Source organism: Macaca nemestrina, chromosome 20, assembly GCF_043159975.1.
Source record: "Macaca nemestrina isolate mMacNem1 chromosome 20, mMacNem.hap1, whole genome shotgun sequence".
NCBI lineage: Eukaryota > Metazoa > Chordata > Mammalia > Primates > Cercopithecidae > Macaca > Macaca nemestrina.
Window position 1 is genome coordinate 56,501,364 of NC_092144.1, and position 23,260 is coordinate 56,524,623.

The 23,260-nt window shown below is 51.3% G+C and overlaps 1 protein-coding gene and 1 non-coding gene across 13 annotated transcripts in view; one reads left to right on the forward strand and one right to left on the reverse strand.

Moving 5' to 3' along the window:
- Positions 1-10,040: 10,040 nt before the first annotated feature.
- Positions 10,041-23,260, forward strand: part of LOC105478682 (hypoxia inducible factor 3 subunit alpha) — a 50,303-nt gene continuing 37,083 nt past the window's right edge. For 3 of the 12 annotated variants that reach the window (XM_071087201.1, XM_071087200.1, XM_071087199.1), the window contains exons 1-6: positions 10,617-11,492; positions 16,932-17,122; positions 18,251-18,396; positions 21,340-21,424; positions 21,765-21,877; positions 22,272-22,480. In XM_071087201.1, the coding sequence (XP_070943302.1) occupies positions 10,867-11,492; positions 16,932-17,122; positions 18,251-18,396; positions 21,340-21,424; positions 21,765-21,877; positions 22,272-22,480 (1,370 nt within the window). In that variant the 5' untranslated portion in view covers positions 10,617-10,866. Of the gene's footprint in view, positions 10,092-10,613; positions 11,493-16,931; positions 17,123-18,250; positions 18,397-21,339; positions 21,425-21,764; positions 21,878-22,271; positions 22,481-23,260 lie in introns of those variants that run through there. The other 9 variants (XM_071087206.1, XM_071087205.1, XM_071087203.1 and 6 more) reach the window with 6 other exon arrangements.
- Positions 19,481-19,586, reverse strand: LOC112426080 (U6 spliceosomal RNA). The gene has a single exon (XR_003017349.2). It is a non-coding gene; the product is annotated as a U6 spliceosomal RNA (small nuclear RNA).

Here is a 23,260-nt window from a genome sequence, read left to right on the forward strand (position 1 = left end):
GAGCCACTCTGCCCAGCCATGGACCTTGGACCTTTTTTTTTTTTTTTTTTTTTTTTTTAAAGCTATCACCTATCGTTAGTGTTAGTGTATTTTATGTGAGATCCAAGACAATTCTTCTGATTCCAGTGTGGCTCAGGGAAGCCAAAAGTTTGGACACCCGGGATAGTCTACTCCAGTCTATATATGATTGATTCTTCTTTATGGCATTGTTTAACATATTCCTCTCTTCCCTGCCTTTCCTGTACACCAGTAGTTACACGTGGGAGCCAAATAAATTCAGGTTCAATTATTTTGGTGAAAATACTTCCTAGGTCTGTGTCCTTCCACCAGGAGACACATCAGGTCTCGTCTTTATTGCGTGAGACTCACATCCTATTGGCCACAGGATGTCACATGACCAAGCCTGACATCAGTGGGTCAAGGAATGTATTTGACATACTCAAGAGGACCTGTAAAGTCACATGGTACAGTCATGGATGTATAATTCTATAACAAGGAGGAAGTGGAGATTTGGAAACAATAATTCAAGCTACCACGAGGGCGTGTTTGTTTGTTTGTTTGTTTGTTTTAATCAAATGCACTTTTCAGAAATGCCTTGGCCAAGCGTAGTGGCTCACGCTTATAATCCCAGCACTTTGGTGGGGCTAAGGCAGGCGGATCACCTGACGACAGGAGTTCAAGACCAGCCTGACCAACATGGAGAAACTCCATCTCTACTAAAACTACAAAATTAGCCGGGCATGGTGGGACATGCCTGTAATCCCAGCTACTCGGGAGGTTGAGGCAGGAGAATCGCTTGAATCCAGGAGGCAGAGGTTGCAGTGAGCCGAGATCACACCACTGCACTCCAACCTGGGTAACAAGAGTGAAACTCCGTCTCAAAAAAAAAAAAAAAAATGAAATGACGTATGCCTGTAATCCTAGCACTTTGGGAGGCTGAGGTGGGAGGATCGCTTGAGCCCAGGAGGTCCAGACCAGCCTGGGCAACATGGCAAGACCCTGTCTCTACAAATAATTTTTTTTTTTTTTTTTTTTTTTTTTGAGACGGAGTCTCACTCTGTCCCCCTTGCTGGAGTGCAGTGGCCGGATCTCAGCTCACTGCAAGCTCCGCCTCCCGGGTTCAGGCCATTCTCCTGCCTCAGCCTCCCGAGTAGCTGGGACTACAGGCGCCCGCCACCTCGCCCGGCTAGTTTTTTTGTATTTTTTAGTAGAGACGGGGTTTCACTGTGTTAGCCAGGATGGTCTCGATCTCCTGACCTCGTGATCCACCCGTCTCGGCCTCCCAAAGTGCTGGGATTACAGGCTTGAGCCACCGCGCCCGGCCGACAAATAATTTTAAAAATTATCTGAGTGTGGTAGTCTGTGCCTGTGGTCCCAGCTACTCAGGAAGCTTAGGCAGGAGGATCACTTGAGCCCAGGTCAAGGCTGCAGTGAGCTGTGTTCATGCTACTGTACTCCAGCCTGGGCAACAGAGCAAGATCCTCTCTCACAAGAAGGAAATAGGCTAGGTGCGGTGGCTCACACCTGTAATCCCAGCACTTTGGGAGGCCGAGGTAGGCAGATCTCCTGAGGTCAGGAGTTCGAGACCATCCTGACTAACATGGTAAAACCCTGTCTCTACTAAAAATACAGAAATTAGCCGGACATGGTGGCACATGCCTGTAATCCCAGCTACTCGGGAGGCTGAGGGATGAGAATCACTTGAACCCGGGAGGCAGAGGTTGTAGTGATCTGAGTGACTTGACTTGTAGTGAACAGAGATCGTGCCATTGCACTCTAGACTGGGCAACAGAGTGAGACACCATCTCAAAAAAAAAAAAGGGAAACAAAAGAAGGAAGGAGGAAGGAAAAGAAAGGAAGGGAAGGGGAAGGAAGAGAGACAGAGAGAGAAGGAGGAAGGAAGAAACGAAGGAAGGAAGAAAGGAAGGAAGGAAGGAAGGGAGGGAGGGAGGGAGGGAACTCTATGAGTCACAGAGCGGTTAAGTAATTTGTTCAAGGTTATGCAGCTGGTAAATGATGGGATTAGAATGCAGGCAGCCTGGCTCCAGAGCCCAGGATCCCAACTACTACAATATAGGAAAACATTGGAGCCCACTTAATGGGGCTGCTGTGACATTCCAATGTGAACAGGAATGCAAAGGACTTAGGACAGCGCTTGGCACCGGACTTGTGCATCATGCTTGGAACTGGTGCTGTTTATTTCCATCACCTGATTCCGGGTTGGCCTTGGCTTGAGTTTGGAGGGATTTTCTGCCCCTGGCAGTGTTCCAGGGGTAGCAGCTGGACTTTTTAAATCCAAGGACCTTATTAGGAGTCAGAGTTGGGCAAGGGGAGACTGGAGATAAAATCCAATCACAAGAGGTAGCTATGAATAGGTCAGAAGCAATTCTCCCCAGCCTTGAGCAGTAGGGAGGATGAGTCAACAGTAGTGAACTCACCCTTCCTCCTTGTTATAAAGTTATACATCCATGACTGTACCATGTGACTTTACAGGTCCTCTTGAGTATGTCAAATACATTCCCTGACCCACTGAGGTCAGGGTTGGTCATGTGACTTCCTGTGGCCAATAGGATGTGAGTCACACACAATAAAGACAACCAGACCTGATTGTAAGTAGAATATCCATGAAGATGTGCAGGAGACCGTGGCCAGCGACATTGGCTTATCAGAATTGGGTTCGTGCACAGTTCTGAGTTTTTGTTGCTGAATCTTCTTTCCCCGTCAATAAGGCAAGCATGTATTCCCTAGTATCCCAAGGCCTATGACTTCCACCTCCAGGCTTCTGCTCATAGGTGGAGCTCACCTGGGCCCTGTGGCTGGAACATCTACTTATGACCTTTCCATGTGGCTGCTTGGGCTTCCTCAAATCATGGCAGCTAGGTCCCAGGGGATACAGGACCTAGCTAGATATGGTGCTTCATAGCTAGATACGGTGCTATGAAGAGTGTGGCAGATGACATTTCCTGGAAATTGTCACAGTAATATTTTGAGTCTCACATGCTCTCCCTTGTGGTAGCTTGCCCCTCCCATCAAAAGGCAGAGTATTTTCCTCTTCTTGAAGGTGGGCAGAACTTTGTGATTGCCTTGACAGAGGGGAAAAAAAGGGTGGGGTGGGGGGGCAGAAGTGACACTGCATGCCTGCGTGACTTCCAAGGCTAAGTCATAAAAGCAGACACAGCTTCTGCTTGTCCTTTCCCTTCCCTTCCCTTCTCTCTCTTGTCCTCCCTCTCCCTACCCACTCCCCACCACTGACCTCTGGGACCTAGCTGCCATGATGTGAGGAAGCCCAAGCAGCCACATGGAAAGGTCACAAGTAGATGTTCCAGTCACAGGGCCCAGGTGAGGTCCCAGCTGATAGGCAGCATCAACTTCCAGACAGGTGAGTGAGAAAGCTTCAGATCATTCCAGTCCACAGTCTTTTAAGCCACCCCAAGGGGTTTCAGGTGCAGCAAAGATGAGCCATTCCTGCTGAGCCCTGCCCAGACTGCAGATCCATGAGCAAAGCAAATCTTTTCACTGGAGTGGTTCGTAAACTAGGGAACTTCCAGCTCTTTCCTAGTTGAAGACTTTTCCCTTCATTAAAACCTAACTCAGGCCTGGCACAGTGGCTCATGCCTGTAATCCCAGCACTTTGGGAGGCCAAGGCAGTTGGATCACTTGAGGTCAGGAGTTAGAGACCAGCCTGGCCAACATGGTAAAACCCCGTCTCTATGATAAATACAAAAAAATTAGCCAGGTGTGATGACGCACACCTGCATTCCCAGCTACTCTAGAGACTGAGACAGGAGGATCGCTTGAACCAGGGAGGTGGAAGTTTCAGTGGGCCAAGACTGCACCACAGCACTCCAGCCTGGGCAACAGAGTGAGACTCTGTCAGAAAAAAACAAACAAACAAAAAACACCTAACTCAGATGTTGCTTTCTTGCTTAAAAGCCTCCCATGTTCCCATCTCCTTCAGAGTAAAAGCCAAAGTCTACACTTAATCTAAAAGATCCTTCCTACATGATCTGCCCATACCATGGTTTCCTGTCAATATTGACTCTCTGACCTCTTATCCCACTATACCCATCCACCCCTCTGCTCCAGCCACACTGGCCTCCTTGTTGATTCTTAAACTTACCAAGCAAGTCCCACCTCAGTGCCTTTGCACTTGCTGTTCTCCGAGCTCAGAAGGCTCTTCCTCCAGAACTCTATATAGCTCCCACCTCATGTTCAGGTCTTTGCTCAAATGTCACCCTCTCAATAAGTCCTTCCATGACCACACTATTTAAAATTACAACTCCCCTTCCCTCCCCAAAAAATAAATCACTTCCCATCCTTATTCCCTGGTTTCCATTTCTGCAGAGCACTTAGCATAATCTAATGAATTGCATATTTCACTTATGTTTCTTGTGTATACTCTGTCTGCCCAACTAGAGTGTAAGTTCCATGAGGGCAGGTGAGGGAACTCTGTCTTGGTCACTGCTGTATCCCCAGTGTCTACAACAGTGTCAGGCATATGTTCACCACTCTGTGAATACTTGTTGGTATAAATGGAAGGAATGAATGGATTAATGGGTGCATATATTGTTGGAAGAATAGATCCAAGGGAAAGGAAAGAGGAGGGTGACAGGAAAAGAGCCCAACTCACCTTAAAAACATGAAGGCTTCCATTTGCCAAAGGCAGAAGACACTTAAAAAAAAAAATCTTATCTCCACAACCAAATAATCAACCAACTAATCAATCACTCTTCAAACCATGTCCCTCTTGCCTCCTAAACATTTCTTGTTTCTTCCAACATTTCATTATGAGCAATTTCAAGCATGCAGAAAAGTTGAAGAATTTTACAATGAACTCCCTTATCCCAATCACCTAGACCCCACTCTTAACATTTTACTGTATTTGCTCAATCATATTTCTATACATTTATCCATCCCTCCATCCATCCATCCCTCCATCCTTCCATCCACCCATTACTCCATCCATCCATTCATTACTCCATCCATTCATCCATCCATCCATTACACCATCCATCCATTACACCATCCATTCACCCACCCACCCACCCATCTACCCATCCTTCCATCCATTACACCATCCATCCATCCATCCATTACACCATCCATCCATCCATCTATTACTCCAGCTTAGTTTTTTTGTTTGCTTGTTTGTTTTTTAGACGGAGTCTCACTCTGTCACCGGGCTGGAGTGCAGTGGCGCGATCTAGGCTCACTGCAACCTCTGCCTCCCGGGATCAAGCAATTCTCCTGCCTCAGCCTCCCAAGTATCTGGGATTACAGGCGCAGGCCACCGCGCCTGGCTAATTTTTGTATTTTTAGTAGAGACGGGGTTTCACCATGTTGGCCAGGATGGTCTTGATCTCCTGACCTCGTGATCTGCCCGCCTTGGACTCCCAAAGTGCTGGGATTACAGGCGTGAGCCACCGTGCCTGGCCCACTCCAGCTTAGTTTTGATGCAGTTCAATGAAAGTTGCAGACACCAGTACCCTGTCTCATAAGTCCTTCAGAGTGTCTATCAGTATTTGTTTACCATTCTTTATTTTCTATTTTGAAGTAAAGTTTATATACAAGATGAGCATATCTGAAGTGTGCCATTCACTAAGTTTTGACAAATTTATATACCGGTGTAACCCAAATTTCTGTCAAGATAAAGAAGGACTCCCCTGATGTTTTTCCCACTTGTACATTAGCCTTACTTGTTCTGGAACTTCATTTAAATGAAATTGCATGATACATTCTTTTCTGTGTCTAGCTTCTTTCACTCATCATAAGGTTTTCCAGAGTCATCCATGATGTATGTGTATCAATAGTTCATTATTTTTTTTTCTTGCTGATAGTATTCACTGCATGGGCATACCACAATTTGCTTATCCATTCTACTAATGATGAACCTCAATATCTCTTCAGTCTATCCCCTTTCCTTCATCTCCATGGCCCCTTCCCTGGCCCAGGCATCTCTTATTCACACCCAGGTCACCACCCCAGCCCAGCCTCCTTCTTGTTCTCTGATCTCTAATATCACTCCCTCTCATTCACCTTCCAGAGGAATTTGTTTTGTTTTGTTTTGTTTTGTTTTTTAATACAGGGTTTCTGTCACCCAGGCTGGAGCATATGGCAGGATCATAGCTCACTGCAGCCTCAACTTCCTGGGTTCAATCAATCCTCCTTCCTCAGCCTCCTGAGTAGCTAAGACTACAGGTGCATGCCACCATGCCCAGTTAACTTTTTAATTTTTTTCAGAGATGGGCTCTCACTATGTTGCTCAGGCTTGTCTCAAACTCCTGGCCTCAAGCAATCCTCCTGCCTTGGCCTCCCAAACCTGGAATTACAGGTGTGAACTACCACATCCAGCTCCCAGAGGAATCCTTAGTGTTGTGTTCTGTCCTGCTCAAAACTCTGCCATGGCTCCCCAGTGCTCCCTGGGGAATGCCCGAGATTCTCTAACGGCTTTCAGACTTGGTGTGATCTCATTCCCATGCACCCCTCCACCAACACTTCCCATCTCTTCTCTTTATACTCCAGGCTGCAACCACAGTCTACCTGTCAGTTCCCTCAATGTACCAAGCTCTCTTTTGCCTCCACACTGTTATATTCTCTTCCCTTTGCCTACAGTACTTTCCCCCAGCCCTTTCATTCATGTATTTATTTATTTTAGAGATGAGGTCTCACTCTGTTGCCCAGACTAGAGTGCAGTGGTACAATCATAGCTCACTGCAGCCTCCAGCTCCTGGGCTTGAGCAATCCTCCCGTCTCAGCCTCCCAAGTAACTGGGACTATAGGCGCACATCACCATGCCTGGCAAAGTTAAAAAAAAAAATTAAGAGATGGAGGCTAGGTGCAGTGGCTCATGCCTCTAATCCCAGAGGCATGAGATGGGAGGCTTTGGGAGGCTGAGACGGGCAAATCACCTGAGGTCTGGATTTTGAGACCAGTCTGGCCAACATAGTGAAACCCTGTCTCTACTAAAAAGACAAAAATTAGCCGGGTGTGGTGGCAGGTGCCTGTAATCCCAGCTACTCAGGAGGCTGAGGCAAGAGAATTGCTTGAACCTGGGAGGCAGAGGTTGCAGTGAGCCAAGATCACGCCAGTGAACACCAGCCTAGGCGACAAGATTGACACTCAGTCTCAAAAAATAAATAAACACATACATAAATAAAATAAAAATTAAGAGATGGGATCTTGCTATGTTGCCCAGGCTGGTCTCAAACTCTTAGCCTCAAACAATCCTCCCCGCTTAGCCTCCTGAGTCATTGGGATTACAGGTGAGAGCCACTGCACTCGGCTGTACCCAACCCTCTCTCTTCTTGCCTCACTGTTATTCCTCCTCAAGTCTGCATCCAAACGTCCCTTCCACAATAAACCTTTCTGACAACCCTGACAGGAGGGTGAGGCGCTGCAACCAAGCTCCCACAGTTCCTGGCAGCTCAGACCACTCTACATTTTAATATTAAAAGGTCTTAAATTCCCCCTTAACTTCAGTTCCAGGTACAAAACTTGTCTCTTCAGACAAACAAGAACACATCCTTTAGCAAAAATTGGAAACCATTTCAACAGACACATTTCCCTTATTGCCTTAGCTGCTAGGAACCTCCGAGTGAAGTTTAACGCTATCCTACATCATAGAGAGACACCTGTTGCATCTCTATATATAAAGTGTTAGTTCTATTTTAATGTTTGTTGAACTAGTGCCAGCTTTTCTTGGGCACTGTAAATCCCTCCGATTGGCTCTCTGCTACGACTCCCTCATGCCAAAATCAGTGAGTTCTTCTCTTCCACTCAACCTATCATCCAACGACTGCCCCCTCCAAACTCTTCCAACACACTCACTGGAACTCTTGATGCCTTGTTAACAATCACGCCCCTTCCTCGGTTTGTCCCTTGAACACTTCTTCTACTCCGTGTCTTTACCTAAACCCTGACAAGCTCTAAGAGCATTGGTTCCTCTGCAGCCCCTTCTACTATTTATTTACTAAGAGACAGAGTCTCACTCTGTCACTCAGGCCAGAGTGCAATGGCACGATCTCGGCTCACTGCAACCTCTGCCTCCTGGCTTCAAGCGATTCTCCTGCCTCAGCCTCCCAAGTAACTGGGATTACAAGGGTGTGCCACCACGCCCGGCTCATTTTTGTATTTTTAGTAGAGACGGAGTTTCACCATGTTGGCTAGGCTGGTCTCCAACTCCTGACCTCAGGTGATCTGCCCACCTCAGCCTCCCAAAGTGCTGGGATTACAGGCATGAGCCACCATGGTCGGCCCCCCTTTATAATTCAGACTGCTCCTTTTCTAACATCCCACATGCCTCCATACTGAGGGTTGAGAGTTAGTTTCTCTATATATCAAGATTCTCTTGGGAGCAAGCATCTAAAATCCATTCAAACTAATCTAAGCACAAAGCAAAAAAGGCAATAGTGAATGAAGCAATATTTAACAAGAGCAACAGAAAAAAAAAAAAAGCCCATCGTGGGTTTCATTTGAAAATCCAAGAATTAAACTGGAGTTCAGGTATGGCTGGATCCAGGCACTCAAGTACTGGGGTCAAAACTGCCTTTCACAGTCGCTCATTTCTGCACAATCTCTTTTGCACTGAACCTCATCTCATAAAGCCTCTCTTCTCTTTGTGGCAGTGTGAGCCCCATCTGCTCCATCTGCTCCATCTGCTCCGTCTGCTCGGCAATTCCAGCAGAAATAGAAAAACCTGTTTCCTGATGGTTGCAGCAAATGTCTCAGGGTTGATTCTCATTGGGCTAAATTAGGTAACGTGCCTTCCCTGAACCAATCACTGTGGCCAGGGAAGCAGACTCAACTGATTAGCCAGGTCTGGATCCTGTGTCCATCCCTGGAGCTGGTGAGGGCGGAGCAGTGGCTAAACCCTATTCAAATTAAATAGATGAAGAGGAGAGAGAAGTGGTTTCCCAAAAGAAAACAGAGTGGGGTACTGGGGTGAGCCGGGGAGCTGTGTGGATTCCTGGAGGAAGAGTGTTCTAAGCTGTGGGAACAATAGCAAGTGCAAAGGCCCTCAGGTGAGCAACTTGCCTGGCAAGTTCAAGGTTCAACAAGGCCACTTCTGCTATAGTATCCTCTTCCCTGCCAACCAAATGCAGAATAGTGGTCCAACACACACACACACACACACACACACACACACACACACACACACAGTTCCTTATCCAACTGTAATTCTTTCATTATTGCTAGGTAACTTTGTACCTCTCCCTTCATAGTTGACTAGTTAAACAACAACAACAACAACAACAAACTATTTCTCGGCTCTTTTTAAAGTAGGTGTGATTGAATTAAAACATATTTACTTGACATAAGCTTAATTATTCATCAGTGGGGACCTGAAAAGGGAGTCAGAAAGGCCAAGAGGTTAGGGTGGAGTAGAGGGGGTGGGGGAAGGCAAGCTGGGGTGCAGAGGGTGCAGACTGGAGGAACGGGGGCGAGGTGGGGTATGGGACAGGGGCGGCAGGGAGGAGCTGGGGAGTGACAGGGAAGGGGAGGTGCCAGAGGGCCAGGGATTGTGTAACTGGGGTGGGGTTGGGAGTTGGAGGGTGGGGAGGGGAAGTAGGGTACTCTGTGAATACCTTAGAAGGGATAGAGGAGGCTAGGGGGTTGAAAGGGGTGGAATTGGGAGGTCGGAAGGGCCCAACTGGGGTTAGGAAATGGAAAGGTGAGAGGAGGTGGGGGTTAGAGGCTGGGGACTGGGGTGCAGAGAGCAGAGTGAACTGGGTGAGTTCAGAAGAGTACTGGCGTTGGCACTTTAGAGGCTGGGCCAGAGAAGGCGCGGCCAGGCGACGGTGCGGGCTCCACTGTCTAGGAAGTCCGCGGCGAGAGGCGTGGTTGGGGGGTGTGTATTACACGGTATCACCCCCTTTGCCTTTCCAAGTCTTTTCCCCTGGTTCCTCCTCCTTTTCAGGAGTGACATACCCTTCGCCCAATCAGAGCTGCGGGCCTGGCGCGGCACAGCCAACCGCACGGCGTGGGGAGGAGCTGGGGAGGGGGCTCGCAAGGCCAGGGGAGGGGGCTAGGGGCCTCCGAGGGCTCCGGAGCGGCGACCTGCGAGCCATGGCGCTGGGGCTGCAGCGCGCAAGGTACTGAAGTTCGGGGGCAGGAGTTCTGGGAATTGGGGGGGCTCTCCTCCTGGAGACCCCTGAGCTGGATTGTGGGGAGGCGGTTCGCGGGTGCGAAACAAGAACGCCCCGGGACGCGCAGATGGAGGCACATCCCCGCCGCACTCTCCACCCTTAGAGACTGCAGGGGTGGGGGATTCCCTATGTCTCTGGCTGCCCCGCCCCTCTGGCCAAGAGCGGCTTCGGGGTCCCCGATTTTTCGTTACCCAAGGCTCGCTTACCCTTCCGGTTGGGGGTGGAACTTGGGATTCCTGATAAATTAGGGGTGATTGCATTTGAGCAGTCCCCAGGCGGGAGGTATTCTCCCGCCACATATTGATCCCTCTGGCCTCTGAACTCCCCAAATTGAGGGTGTTCTTTTCCACCAGGTCCCTGGGATCCTAGGTGATATGGGATACCCCTAAATTGAGCCTTCCCACATATAGGGAGTCCCTTGGAATGGCATTCTTCTCCTGAGTTCAAGAGAGGAGAGATCTCCTCTGATAGTACCCTTCCTGACACAGTCTCCTAAATGTTGGGTTTCCCTAGAAATGGGCAGAGGGGAACCCCTTTCAGAAGCCATCTGGGACCCTTCCTAAGAGACGTTTTGTATCCTTTCAAAAGCCAGAGTCACTCCCTTAAATAACAGGGAAACAAGCTGGACCCACGTCCCAAAGTCCAGCCCCTCATCTCACCCCTCCACCCCCATCCTGAGAGACAGGGGAGCCTCATTCAAGCTTTATTTTGGGGAGATTCCATGGCGGGGTGCTGTGAGCCTGCAGGCTGTGATGGGGGCGCCCCCTGCCGCAGTGCTCAGCTGGGGTCTTCCCGGGCAGACGGTGGGTTTCTGGGTTCACCTCCCAGCAGGTGCAGCTGTGCTGGAACACAAGGAACCTGTGCCCTGGGGCCGCTGCCATGGGGTCTTATCTGGCCATGTTCTCATGGGACTCTGGAAAATGTTCTAGGTCCTCAGCTTTCCCTGTCCAATGTGAGGCACCCAGTAAGCCTCACCTCCTTCTCTCCTCCCTGGTTTCTCAGGCCTGATTGGATCCGTGCACACCCCATGTTTCTAACCCCCCCATCCTCTCCCCCCTCCCCCACTCTATTCCAGGCCCTGGCTCTGGGCCTACCAGGGAACTCCATCCCACCCTTTTTGGGCCAGCTGTCGTCCCGCCCTTCTCAGCGCCCCCTCCTGGCTGGGTGGGGGCCCCTCTTGGCTGAGCTGGGGTGCTCCCCCCTCCCCACCCAAGGCCGGCCCTTTCCTGTGGAGTCATCTCACCGCCGCGCGCCACCCACTGGTAACTCGCACCCGGGTCCTGGCTGCGCTGCGTCCCCTCCTGCATCCCCTGGATGGCCCTTCAGCCAAAGGGGGCCTGGGCGATGGTGAGTGGGCCCCCCAAACCCCTTTTCCCCCTTCCCTTCCTCTAGCTGGGGCTGGCTGCCATCCCACTGTGGGCAAGGATGCTCTTGGGAAGTCCCTGGTGGGTACGGCTTGCAGCCCAGAGTGTCTAGTGAGGTACAAGGTTCCTGGAGAAGATAGGATTTTGGGGACCGGCACCCCACCAGATTACCATGTCCTTGGGAACAAGCAGAGTCAGGGGACAGAGAGACTCCCACAGACCCTCATGCCAAGTCCCTTTGCAAACCCAAACCCTGCGTCTGGTCTGTCAGGACAGCTCTGGGCAGTGCCAAGAGGCATCCTTGCCCAGCTACAACCTAGGCCCCCACCCACCAAATCCTCTGTGCTTTTCGTAAGACCCCCCAGTACCCAGCTGAGTGTCAGAAGAGAAAAGCCCAGAAGTAGCCCTGAATGTGGAGCAGGGACTCCCTGCTTTTATTACGCCTTCCTCACGGGTGGCAAGTTCTTTAGGGCAGGGAAGAGGTGAACTTCTCTCCTTCCTGGTTGGAGGGGGGCACTGGGCCCCAACCCCCATTCTCAGGCCTCACCCTGAGCCTTCCAGGCCCTGGCCCCACCCCCTGTTCTTGGCTGGAACACGGACGAAGGGTGGCAGGGTTCCAGCTGCACGTCCCAAGCTGGGCAGAGTGCCAGGGGGCTGGACCAGGGCTGGGCATGGGGCCAGCTGGGGCGATCTGGAGGCAGCAGGGGTGTGATGGGGGAAGGGACTGAGGCTGCTAGGCAAAAGAGGGGCAGGGCAGGGGCCCCTTGGGCGGTGGGCACACCTACCAAGAGCACAGGCCCCAAAGTCAGGGTTCAAATCCCTTCTCACCCACTTCCTGGTGGCGTGGACTTGTATCAGTGACTGCTGCTCTGAGCCTCAGTTTCAGGTCCTGGAAATACGGGGAGGCCGGGCGCAGTGGCTCAGGCCTGTTATTCCAGCACTTTGGGAGGCTGAGGTGGGCAGATTGCTTGAGTTCGAGGCGGGCCTGGGCAATATGGCAAAATCTCATCTATACTAGAAATACGCAGATCAGCCAGGCATGGTGGTGAGTGTCTGTAGTCCCAGCTACTCAGGAGGCTGAGGTGGGAGAATGGCTTGAGCCTGAGAAGCAGAGGTTGTAGTGAGCCAAGATCAGGCCACTGCACTCCAGCCTGGACAACAGAGCCCGACCTTGTCTCAAAAAAAAAAAAAATCAAAGAAAACTGGGGATCACACTCCCTTTCCACCATCCCAGATCAAGATGAGGAGCCAGTAGTGAGGCAGCAGATGGTCGGGGGCAGAACACCCAATAGGTGTGCCACAAAGTGAGTTCAAGTCAGAGTAGACAGACCTGGTTTGAATCCTGGCTCTGCTACTAAAAGCCGTGTGGCTTCAGGCAAGTTTCATCACCTCTTTGGGCTTCCTTCCTCATCCAGAAAATGGGGAAAGTCATTGCAGGAACATGGTCAGATTCACTGAGAAGTGGTTGAACATAGTTCAGTGTCGATGGAGGGCGCTGGGTTACTTGGGCTGGGGATACCATTGCTCCGACTCTCGGTTTCTGCCTGTTTGAAGGAGAAATCACTTCTCCTGCTCAGTAGGGTTGTAGTAAGGACTTAATGGGGTCTCTAGCTCCGTGAGTGTTCAACAAACCAATGCTATCATTATTACAGTATCACTGTTATTCAGTCCTCCTTTTAAGATGCTTGCGTAAAAACCATGTAGGTAATTGCATGCACATACCACACTATGGGGAGGGTAACCCACAGGTTACTCTAAAGCCCAAGAAGCTCCTCAACCCATGCTTTCCACCTCTGACATACACAGAGGGAGAATAATAAGTCTAACCTTGGCTGGGCGCGGTGGCTCACGCCTGTAATCCTAACATTTTGGGAGTCCTAGGCAGGCAGATCACCTGAGGTCAGGAGTTCGAAACCAGCCTGGCCAACATAGTGAAACCCTGTCTCTACTAAAAATACAAAAATTACCCAGGCGTGGTGGCAGGCGCCTGTAATCCCAGCTACTCAGGAAGCTGAGACAGGAGAATCGCTTGAACTTGGGAGGCGGAGGTGACAGTGAGCCGAGATCGAGCCCCTGCACTCCAGCCTGGGCGACAGAGCACGATTACGTTCACACAGCTTATAAGTCGTCACACACCTTATAAATAGTGGAGCTTGTAAGTAGTGGAGCTTGTAAGTAGTGGAGCTTATAAGTAGTGGAGTTTATAAGTAGTAGAGTCAGGATTGGAACCCTGAGCCAGAGGAACTAGCCTCCAGTCTGTGAGATGGGAAAGACCCACACTTCCCAGTAGAACATCCAGAGGGCAGGCTGGGAGTTAGAAGGAGGGTCCCTCCGCAGCCACCAGCTGGCTCCTTCTATGGAAGAAGCAGCCCAGCCACAGAGGATTACAGAGCCCAGCTGCCTAGGAGGTGAGGCGCTGGCCCCACCTCCCTGCCGGTTCCCACTCCCTGTTCCCTCTGTCGGGCCCCCAGCACCGTGAGGCCCTCTCGCCCCCACCCTCTGGGCAGGAAGACAAACAGGGCTGGAACAGAACAGGACGGCATGTCCTCTCAGGCAGGCAGGACTGAGGCCCCTGCCCCCACCAGCCAGGAGGGAGGGGGCGGGGACAGGGGCAGTATCTCCCCTGCTCCAACCCTCCATCCAGCCTGCCCTCTTCTGTGCCTCCCACCCTGCTGTACTGAGGATTTTATTTTCCTTCTGCCTCCAGACAGGAAAATATCCCCTCGCCCTGGGTGGTGGGGCTACAGGTCTCTTGCCCGAGGCTGGGGTTGATGCCACCCCAGAAGCCGCCTCTGCTCTTGAATTTAGGAAGGGACAGTGACCCCTCCTAGAGGTTCTGCTTCCCTCAGATGGGTCCCAAGGAGGGGATGAGAAAAAGCCTGAAACTCACTGCCCAGATTCAAATCCCAGCTCTGCCAGTTGTTGGCTTTGGGGCTTCTTGGGCAAGGACTTCACCTTTCAGTCTCAGTCTCCCCATTGTAAAGTGGAAGTTTAAAATGTCCCCCTCCGCCGGGCACGGGGGCTCACGCCTGTAATCCCAGCACTTTGGGAGGCTGAGGTGGGCAGATCACTTGAGGTCAGGAGTTCGAGACCAGCCTGGCCAACATGGCGAAACCCCGTCTCTACTAAAAATACAAAAATTAGCCGGGCATGGTGGCAAAGGCCTGTAATCCCAGCTACTCGGGAGGCTGAGGGAGGATAATTGAACCCGGGAGGCAGAAGTTGCAGTGAGCCGAGATCGTGCCATTATACTCCAGCCTGGACGACAGAGGGAAACTCCATCTCAAAAAAAAAAAAAAAAAATTAAAAATTAAAAAAATAAATAAAAAATAGAATGCCTCCCTCCTAGGGGTCCCCTGAGGATTGGATGAATACATATAAAATACATAGTACAGTAGCAAGCACACAAATGCTTAGCAAATGACAGCTGCCTCTTACTAATGGTAATATTTATCAATATTATAAATGTGGATGAGACTATATATATAATATACTACACTAGACTATATATACAATATACTAGATGTAATACATCATGGAATAATTTTTTATTTTTTCTATTTTTGCTAATTTGTTTTTTGTCTGTTTTGTTTTTTTCGGTTTCTGTTTTTGTTTGTGTTTTTGTTTTTTGTTTTTTTTTTTGAGACGGAGTCTTGCTTTGTCATCCAGGCTGAAGTGCAGTGGCAAGATCTTGGCTCACTGCAACCTCCGCCTCCCAGGTTCAAGCGATTCTCCCGCCTCAGCCTTTCCAGTGGCTGGGACTACAAGGCACCCGCCACCATGCCCGGCTAATTTTTCGTATTTTTAGTAGAGACAGGGTTTCACTGGTTAGCCAGAATGGTCTCGATCTCCTGACCTCGTGATCCACCGGCCTCGGCCTCCCAAAGTGCTGGGATTACAGGTGTGAGCCACCGCGCCCGGCCTGTTTTTTGTCTTTTTTTTAGAGACAGCTGTCGCCCAGGCTGGAGTGCAGGGGCACAAGCATAGCTCACTGTAACCTTGAACCTGGGTTCAAGTGATCCTCTGTCTCACCCTCCAAATTATAGCCGCTTCCGGCTGTAATTTTATATGAAAGTAAAGAAGCCGGGCGTGGTGGCTCACACCTGTAATCCCAGAATTTGGAGAGGCCAAGGTGGGAGGATCACTTGAGTTCAGGAGTTCAAGACCAGCCTGGACAACAAAATGACACACTGTCACTACAAAAAATACAAAAATTAGCTGGGTGTGCTGGTGCACACCTGTGGTCCCAGCTACATAAAGAGGCTGAGGCTGGAGGATGGCCTGAGCCTAAGATGTTGAGGCTGCAGTGAGCCATATTCATGCCATTGCACTCCAGCCTGGGCAACAGAGTGAGAGCCTGTCTCAAAAAAAAGAAAGAGAAGAAAAGAAAAAAAAAAAAAAGAAAGGAAAAGAAAAGAAAAAAAAAAAAACTTTAGGTTCAGACAGACCTGGAGTTTGATTTTGAAGACAGTGGCAGAAACAGGGAGAAGAGCTAAAATCCTGGACATAAACCCAGGCCCATAGAGAGAGAAAATTTGAGAGTTTAGGTAGACTATTGTTTAAAGGTAGGCTTCCCTATTTGTGGGCAGGCACTGCACCTGTCTGATCCTCCGTGTCCTCATCTGTTCAATGGGGCGTTATCAACTTCCTTCTGGGTTGACTGAGCATTAGACGGGTTAACGTAAGTTTCACGCTTGGCACCAGGAGTGACAAAATAGTAAAAGCTGGATAAGTGGCAGATATTTCTCATAAAACGACACTTATTCTTCCAACCCCACATGCAAAATGTAGGTATTTGAAGTGGATTACAGGGCAGGGTGAGTGGTAAACAGAACAGGTTGCTTTGCTGTGTCACCCTGGCGGGTCCCTGCCCCTCTTAGGGCCCCTGTTCGTGGTTCGTCGTTAGACTTTGAGATCTATGTTCCAAGATTCACAGGATGGCTCAGTTGAAGTGAAAGGGCAGAGGAGGAGATTCTGGGAAACTGTAGGGCAGGGGGCCTGGGAGGCTTTAGGCCTCTCCTTCGTGGGCCCTCCCTTCTCTGGCCCTGGGCCAGCTCAGCCAGCCCCCTCCCAGCAGGGGCCCTCCCTGTCCCCTAGGCGTCCCTAGCCCGGGAAATAAACTGCAGATAAGTCAGGGAGGGGACAGAGCGGCTCTAGGCGCGCCACAGAGAGGAGCGAGGCGCAGGAGGCAGCATGGACTGGCAAGACCACAGGTAAATTCAGGGCTAGGAGGGCTCCACAGTGTAGCCGTCCCAGGCCCAGAAAGCGCCGCGAACTCGACAGGGCCACACATCGAGGCCTGCGCAGCTGCGGTCCAGCCCTCCACGAGCCCCAGCCCCAGGTGGCAGCTCCCCAGGTGCTCGTCCCGTCCTCCTCTTGTCTTTCCCGAGTCACCACCAGTGAACGCTGCCCATGCTCTCAGGTCGACCACCGAGCTGCGCAAGGAGAAGTCCCGGGATGCGGCCCGCAGCCGGCGCAGCCAGGAGACCGAGGTGCTGTACCAGCTGGCCCACACGCTGCCCTTCGCACGCGGCGTCAGCGCCCACCTGGACAAGGCTTCCATCATGCGCCTCACCATCAGCTACCTGCGCATGCACCGCCTCTGCACCGCAGGTGAGCCCCGCCCGTGGGAATACCCGTCTTGGCCAGGCCCCGCCCACATCCCATGGAGGCCCCTCCTCTGGGAAGCAGCATTCTGACAAAGCCCCGCCCCCTGGTGGACGTCTTCTCGGCGGAGCCCCACCCCCCTGGAATCCCACTTCCCAGGGGATACCCCGCCCCCTTTGAGTTACTGGCGTGCTGGGAGTCCCACCCCCTTAGAAGTCGATCACTTGTGAGGCCCCGCCCTCTGGAACGCGCCCTTTGGAAGCCCCGCCTCCTTAGGACTCGCGGAGAATCCCCTAACCCTTCAATCCTTAGGATTTCATCCTCTCGGGGACTCTCCCAGATGGATAGGCCCTGGTCTCATAATACATCCACTGGGAGGCCACGCCGCCCAACTTTTCATTGCTGAACCTGAGAGTCCCTTGTCCCTTCCCCACCCCTCTAGTTCTACATCACTTGTTCTTTTAGTAGGCATCTCCTTGAATTTCCACCCAGTTAGAATTGCACCGTGCAGCGGGCTTTGCCACGCACGCACACACACACATACACTCACACATAAACCCCATGGAATCCCAGGACCCTGAAAGCGGGGGAGGTAGTGTTATTCTCTGGGAGGCTCTGCCCATTTGACTTGCCCCATAGAATTTTACTTTTCTTGGAGGCTTTACCCCCTTAGAAGTCTGTCCTCTGGGAGCCCCTGCTTCTCTGGAGTTCTGTCCCTCTGGAACATCCTGCCCTCCATGAGTGTTGAACCCCTTCGAGGCTTCCCCATCAGCTCTGTATTACAATTCCCCCTAGGCCCTGGCCCCTTCATATTTTGACCCTGGGGAGTTCCATCCACTTAGAATTCTGTCCTCCTAGGAGGCCCACCCACATCCTTAGAATTCCGTTCCCTTGGGAGACTCCTACTTCCTTAGAATTCTGCCCCCCGGGAGGCCCTGCTTCTAATTCCAGCGCTTCTTAGTCCTGCTTTCTTCCTTGGGAATCCAGGTCACTAGGATGTACCCCCACTCCCTCGGGGGTGCATGTAAGTTTCTCTGAATGAGGCAAGGCAGAGGGAGGCTAGCCCAGGGTCAGTTCATAATTCAGTCCATAACTGACTAGAGATGCCCCCATCCCCCCTGCCCCGGGCACCAGGGGAGTGGAACCAGGTGGGAGCAGGGGGAGAACCACTGGATGCCTGCTACCTGAAGGCCCTGGAGGGCTTCGTCATGGTGCTCACCACCGAGGGAGACATGGCTTACCTGTCGGAGAATGTCAGCAAACACCTGGGCCTCAGTCAGGTGAGAGGAGCTCCTGGCTCTGTGCCTGGCCCTGTACTGGTGATGCTGGGGATACAGTGGTGACCAGGACAGCCATAGCCCTACCTTTATGGGACTCACAGTACAAAGGGGATATAGGTATGTCACTAGACAGGAAGACCCAGAATGGTCAGGTCTGGGATGGGACAGTCTAGGGGGCTGTGGGAGCACAGGGGTGGGGTGTACCTGACCCAGCCTGGGTGGGAATGGAGGGCTTCCTGGAGGAGAAGACGTCTGAGCTGAAATCTGAAGAACTTAGCTGGTCAAAGGGGTATGGAGAATGGATGGGATCAGTGAAGGTCAGGAATGTACATGGCAGAGGGAACAGAGGAGGCAAAGGCCAAGAGGTGAGAAAGAAACAGGATAATTTGGGGAAATAAAGAAGTTGGCCATGGGCAGTGGCTCACACCTGTAATTCTAGCACTTTGAATGGCCAAGATGGGAGGATAGCTTAAGTTCAGGAGTTCAGTGTTTCACCTGGGCAACATGGCAAAACCCTGTCTCCACCAAAAATACAAAAATTTTGCCAGATGTGCTGGCACACGCCTGTGGTCCCAGCTACTTGGGAGGCTGGGGTGGGAGGATCATGTGAGCCTGGGAGGTGGAAGTTGCAGTAAGCCAAGATTGCACCAGTACACTACAGCCTGGGTGACAGAGCAAGATCCAGTCTCAAAAACAAACAAACAAACAAACAAACAAACAAGTTTATCCTCCTAGGTGCGGAGTGCAATAGGAGAAGCTGAGAGACAAAAGGCTAGAGAGGTCATCAGGGTAGCCTGTGGCCAAATGTAAGGCCAACTTAGCTTTATCTCCAGGACCCTGGGGAGCTATAGAAGGAGTTTAAGCAGTGGAGAGGTTGTGCCAGAGAGGTAGAATCAGATTTACATTTTTGAAAGATCCTCTAGGTACAGCATGGAGGTAGATTTGGAGGGGGTGAGATCAGAGGTTGAGAGATCAGCAATGGGTAGATGCCAATCTCAGGTGGGAGAAGAGGAACAGTGGCAGGGGCCATGGGGATGGAAAGATAAGAACAAGAGACATTTAGAAAGTAAAATTTACTTTTTTAATTAACATGGAAGGCTTCATGCATTTGCATATCATCTTTGCACAGAGGCCATGCTAATCTTCTCTGTGTTATTCCAATTTTTAGCATACGTGCTGCCTAAGCGGGCGTAGAAAGTAGAACTAACTTTAATTCATCCTTACAGCAAGGCCTACAAGACAGTTCCCATTCTTTTTTTTTTAATCTCAAATAAATGGGCGCAATAGTTGGTATCTGTTCCTTTTCTCTGCCTGGTTACCCCACTCCTGGTACCAATTTCTCTGTCAGTGTGAGTGAGCTTTTTGGACCCAGAGAGATGAATGTCCTGAGGTCCCAAAGCTAGGAAGTGGCACAGCCAGGATTCGACTCCAGCTACAAGAGATGTTGTCAGAGGAGCGAGATCGCCCTCTTTCCCTATTCACCAGCACCAGCACCATTCACATGGTGAGCCAATAGGGTCCACCTTCATCTGTGTCCCCTCCCAGCACCAGGCTCATTTCCTAAACTGAAATGAAGAGTTGGGTTTTCGGCCTGCCAGACAAGTGTGATTTGAATGGAGTCTCATCTCAGGGCCTTGCGCTTACTGTTCCCTCTTTCTGGAATACTCTTACTGCAGGGGGCCACAAGGCCTCCTCACTTGCTTTGTTCAGCAGTCTTTTTAAATGTCACCTCTTCAAAGAAACTGTCTAGACCACTGTCTCTAAAGCAGCCTCCCATCATTGCGTCACCTTGTCCTTCTTTTGTTTTCTTCGTGTTACTTGTTATATTGTTATTATCTGTTCTTTCATTCACTGTCTGTCTCACCCCACTGGCCAGTAAGCTCTTCAAGGCAGGGATTTGTGTGTGTGGTCACTGTGTCCATACCACTTAGAAGAGCCAGGTGCGGTAGCTCCCACGTATAATTCCAGTACTTTGGGAGGCCAAGGTGGGAGGATTGCTTGAGCTCGGGAGTTTGAGACCAGCCTGGGCAACATGGTGAGACCCCCATCTCTACAAAAAAATTTTTTTTAAATTAGCCGAAAGCTGGATGTGGTGGCTCACGCCTATAATCCCAGCACTTTGGGAGGCCAAGGCAGGCAGATCACTTGAGTCAGGAGTTTGAGACCAGCCTGGCCAATATGGTGAAACCCCACCACTACTAAAAATACAAAAAGTAGCCGGGTATGGTGGCACATGCCTATAATCCCAGCCACTCGGGAGGCTGAGGTGGGAGAATCGCTTGAACCAGGGAGGCGGAGGTTGCAATGAGCCAAGATTGTGCCATTGCACTCCAGCCTGGGCAACAGAGCGAGACTCCATTTCTATATATATATATATATATATATATATATATATATATATATATATATATATATATATATATCCAGGTGTGATGGCGTGTGACTGTAGTCCCAGCTACTGAGGAGGCTGAGGTGGGAGGATCAGATTGCTTGAGCCCAGGAGGTTGAGGCTGCAGGAAGTTATGATCGCACCACTGCACCACTGCACTCCAGCCTGGGCAACAGAGCACGACCCATCTCAAAAAATAGATAGATAGATAGATAGATAGATAGATAGATAGATAGATAGATAGATAGATAGATAATGGATGGATGGATGGATGGATGGATGGATGGATGGATGGATGGATGGATGGATAGATAGATAGATAGATAGATAGATAGATAGATAGATAGATAGATAGATGAGGGCCTGGCACTTGGTACGTGCTGAATAAATGCTTGCTGAGTGGATGGATGGATGGATGGACAAATGGATGGATACATGAATGGGGAGACTGGTGAAATCAATCAGGCCGGCGAACTGGAGCAGGGGAATGAGGATGGGATGGAGGAGATGGGTGAGAGGCCCTGGTAGACCCCAACCCCTCTCATCCCCGGCAGCTGGAGCTCATGGGACACAGCATCTTTGATTTCATCCACCCCTGTGACCAAGAGGAGCTTCAGGACGCCCTGACCCCCCAACAGAGTGAGTTCCCCAGAAGCGTCTGTCCTCACCACACAGAGGAGGAAGCTGAGGCTCCACCCCTCCCTCAGCATATCCCCTCCTCCTCTGGAACACCAGACAAAGACAAGTAGGAAGAGGAGAGATGGCCCTGCCCTGGGGGGTCTGACGGGACACAGCCCTGCCCTGGGGGGTCTGAGGGGACACATACTACCCCTGGGGGATCCTCTCTGGTTCCAGAGAGGGTCTGAACCCTCTCTGGAAGGTTCAGACCTTCCAGAGGCCTGAGCAGCCAGGGTGCCGGAGGGCACTGGGCCTGTGTGCAACTGCCTGTGACCTCCCCCCTGCCCCCGGGCCTCCCCAGCCCTGTCCAGGAGGAAGGTGGAGGCCCCCACAGAGCGGTGCTTCTCCTTGCGCATGAAGAGTACGCTCACCAGTCGCGGGCGCACCCTCAACCTCAAGGCGGCCACCTGGAAGGTGCGCGGGGCCGGGCCAGAGGAGGGCGTGGATGCTGGGGCTGCCAGGGCTGCTGGGGCTGGGTGTGAGCCCCGAAAGATCTCGAAGGGTGCTGGAGTCCAGGCATCTCCTGGCCTGGGGACTGTGCGGGGCTCACTCAGGTCAGGTCTAGTGGGTCCTCAGTGCATCGAGGAGCATGGGTGTCTGTGGAGTTGGGACCTGGGGCTCCTGTAAACTCTCTTAGGAGGGGTTCCTATGGGCCTGGGGCTGGGGATCCTCAGCCCCTTTGAACCTGGAGTCTTCATGGGGTTGGAATCTCAGCTCCCTGATGGGCCCACAGGATGCATCTTTCAGCCTCATGGGTGGTCTCAGGCCCGGAGGCACCACTGCCTTGTCCCCGCTTCTCGGCCCCCAGGTGCTGCATTGCTCTGGACATATGAGGGCCTACAAGCCCCCTGCACAGACTTCTCCAGCTGGGAGCCCCGACTCAGAGCTGCCACTGCAGTGCCTGGTGCTCATCTGCGAAGCCATCCCCCACCCAGGCAGCCTGGAGCCCCCGCTGGGCCGGGGGGCCTTCCTCAGCCGCCACAGCCTGGACATGAAGTTCACCTACTGTGATGACAGGTGGGCAGGGGCCCACTTCCCTCTGCCCAGGTTCAAGTGTGCTGTCCTCCCCACCTCCACACCCCCACATTTCTCTCACTCCTCTGTCTCTCTCACTTCATCCATCTTTCTCTCTGTGTGTGCCTGCCTGTCTCTGAATTTTCTGTGTGTCTTTTATATCTTTTCTTTTTTCGTAAAAATGCTGTCTTGCCATTTGCCCAGACTGCTCTCAAACTCCTGGGCTCAAGCCATCCTCCCGCCTCGGCCTCCCAAAGTGTTGGGATTACAGGCATGAGCCACCGCACCCAGCCTCCTTTTATCTTTCGTTCTCTCTCTGTCTCTGAGTCTTTCTCTTAGGGTCTATCTCTCTTTGTCCCTTTTCTTAAATGAGTCAATTTGTGTCAAGCAGTTAGTATGGTGCCAGCGCACAGGAAGCACTCGATAAATTGTCATTAAGCCAGGCCCAGTGGCTCACACCTGCAATACCAGCACTTAGGGAGGCCAATATGGGAGAATTGCTTGAGACCAGGAGTTCAAGACCACCTTGGACAATATACGGAGACCCCGTCTCTACAAAAAAATTAGCCAGGCGGGGCTGGGCACGGTGGCTCCTGCCTGTAATCCCAGCACTTTGGGAGGCCAAGGTGGGTGGATCACCTGAGGTCAGGAGTTCAAGACCAGCCTGGCCAACATGATGAAACCTCGTCTCTACTAAAAATACAAAAATTAGCTGGGCGTGGTGGTGCATGCCTGTAATCCCAGCTACTCGGGAGACTGAGACAGGAGAATCGCTTGAGCTGG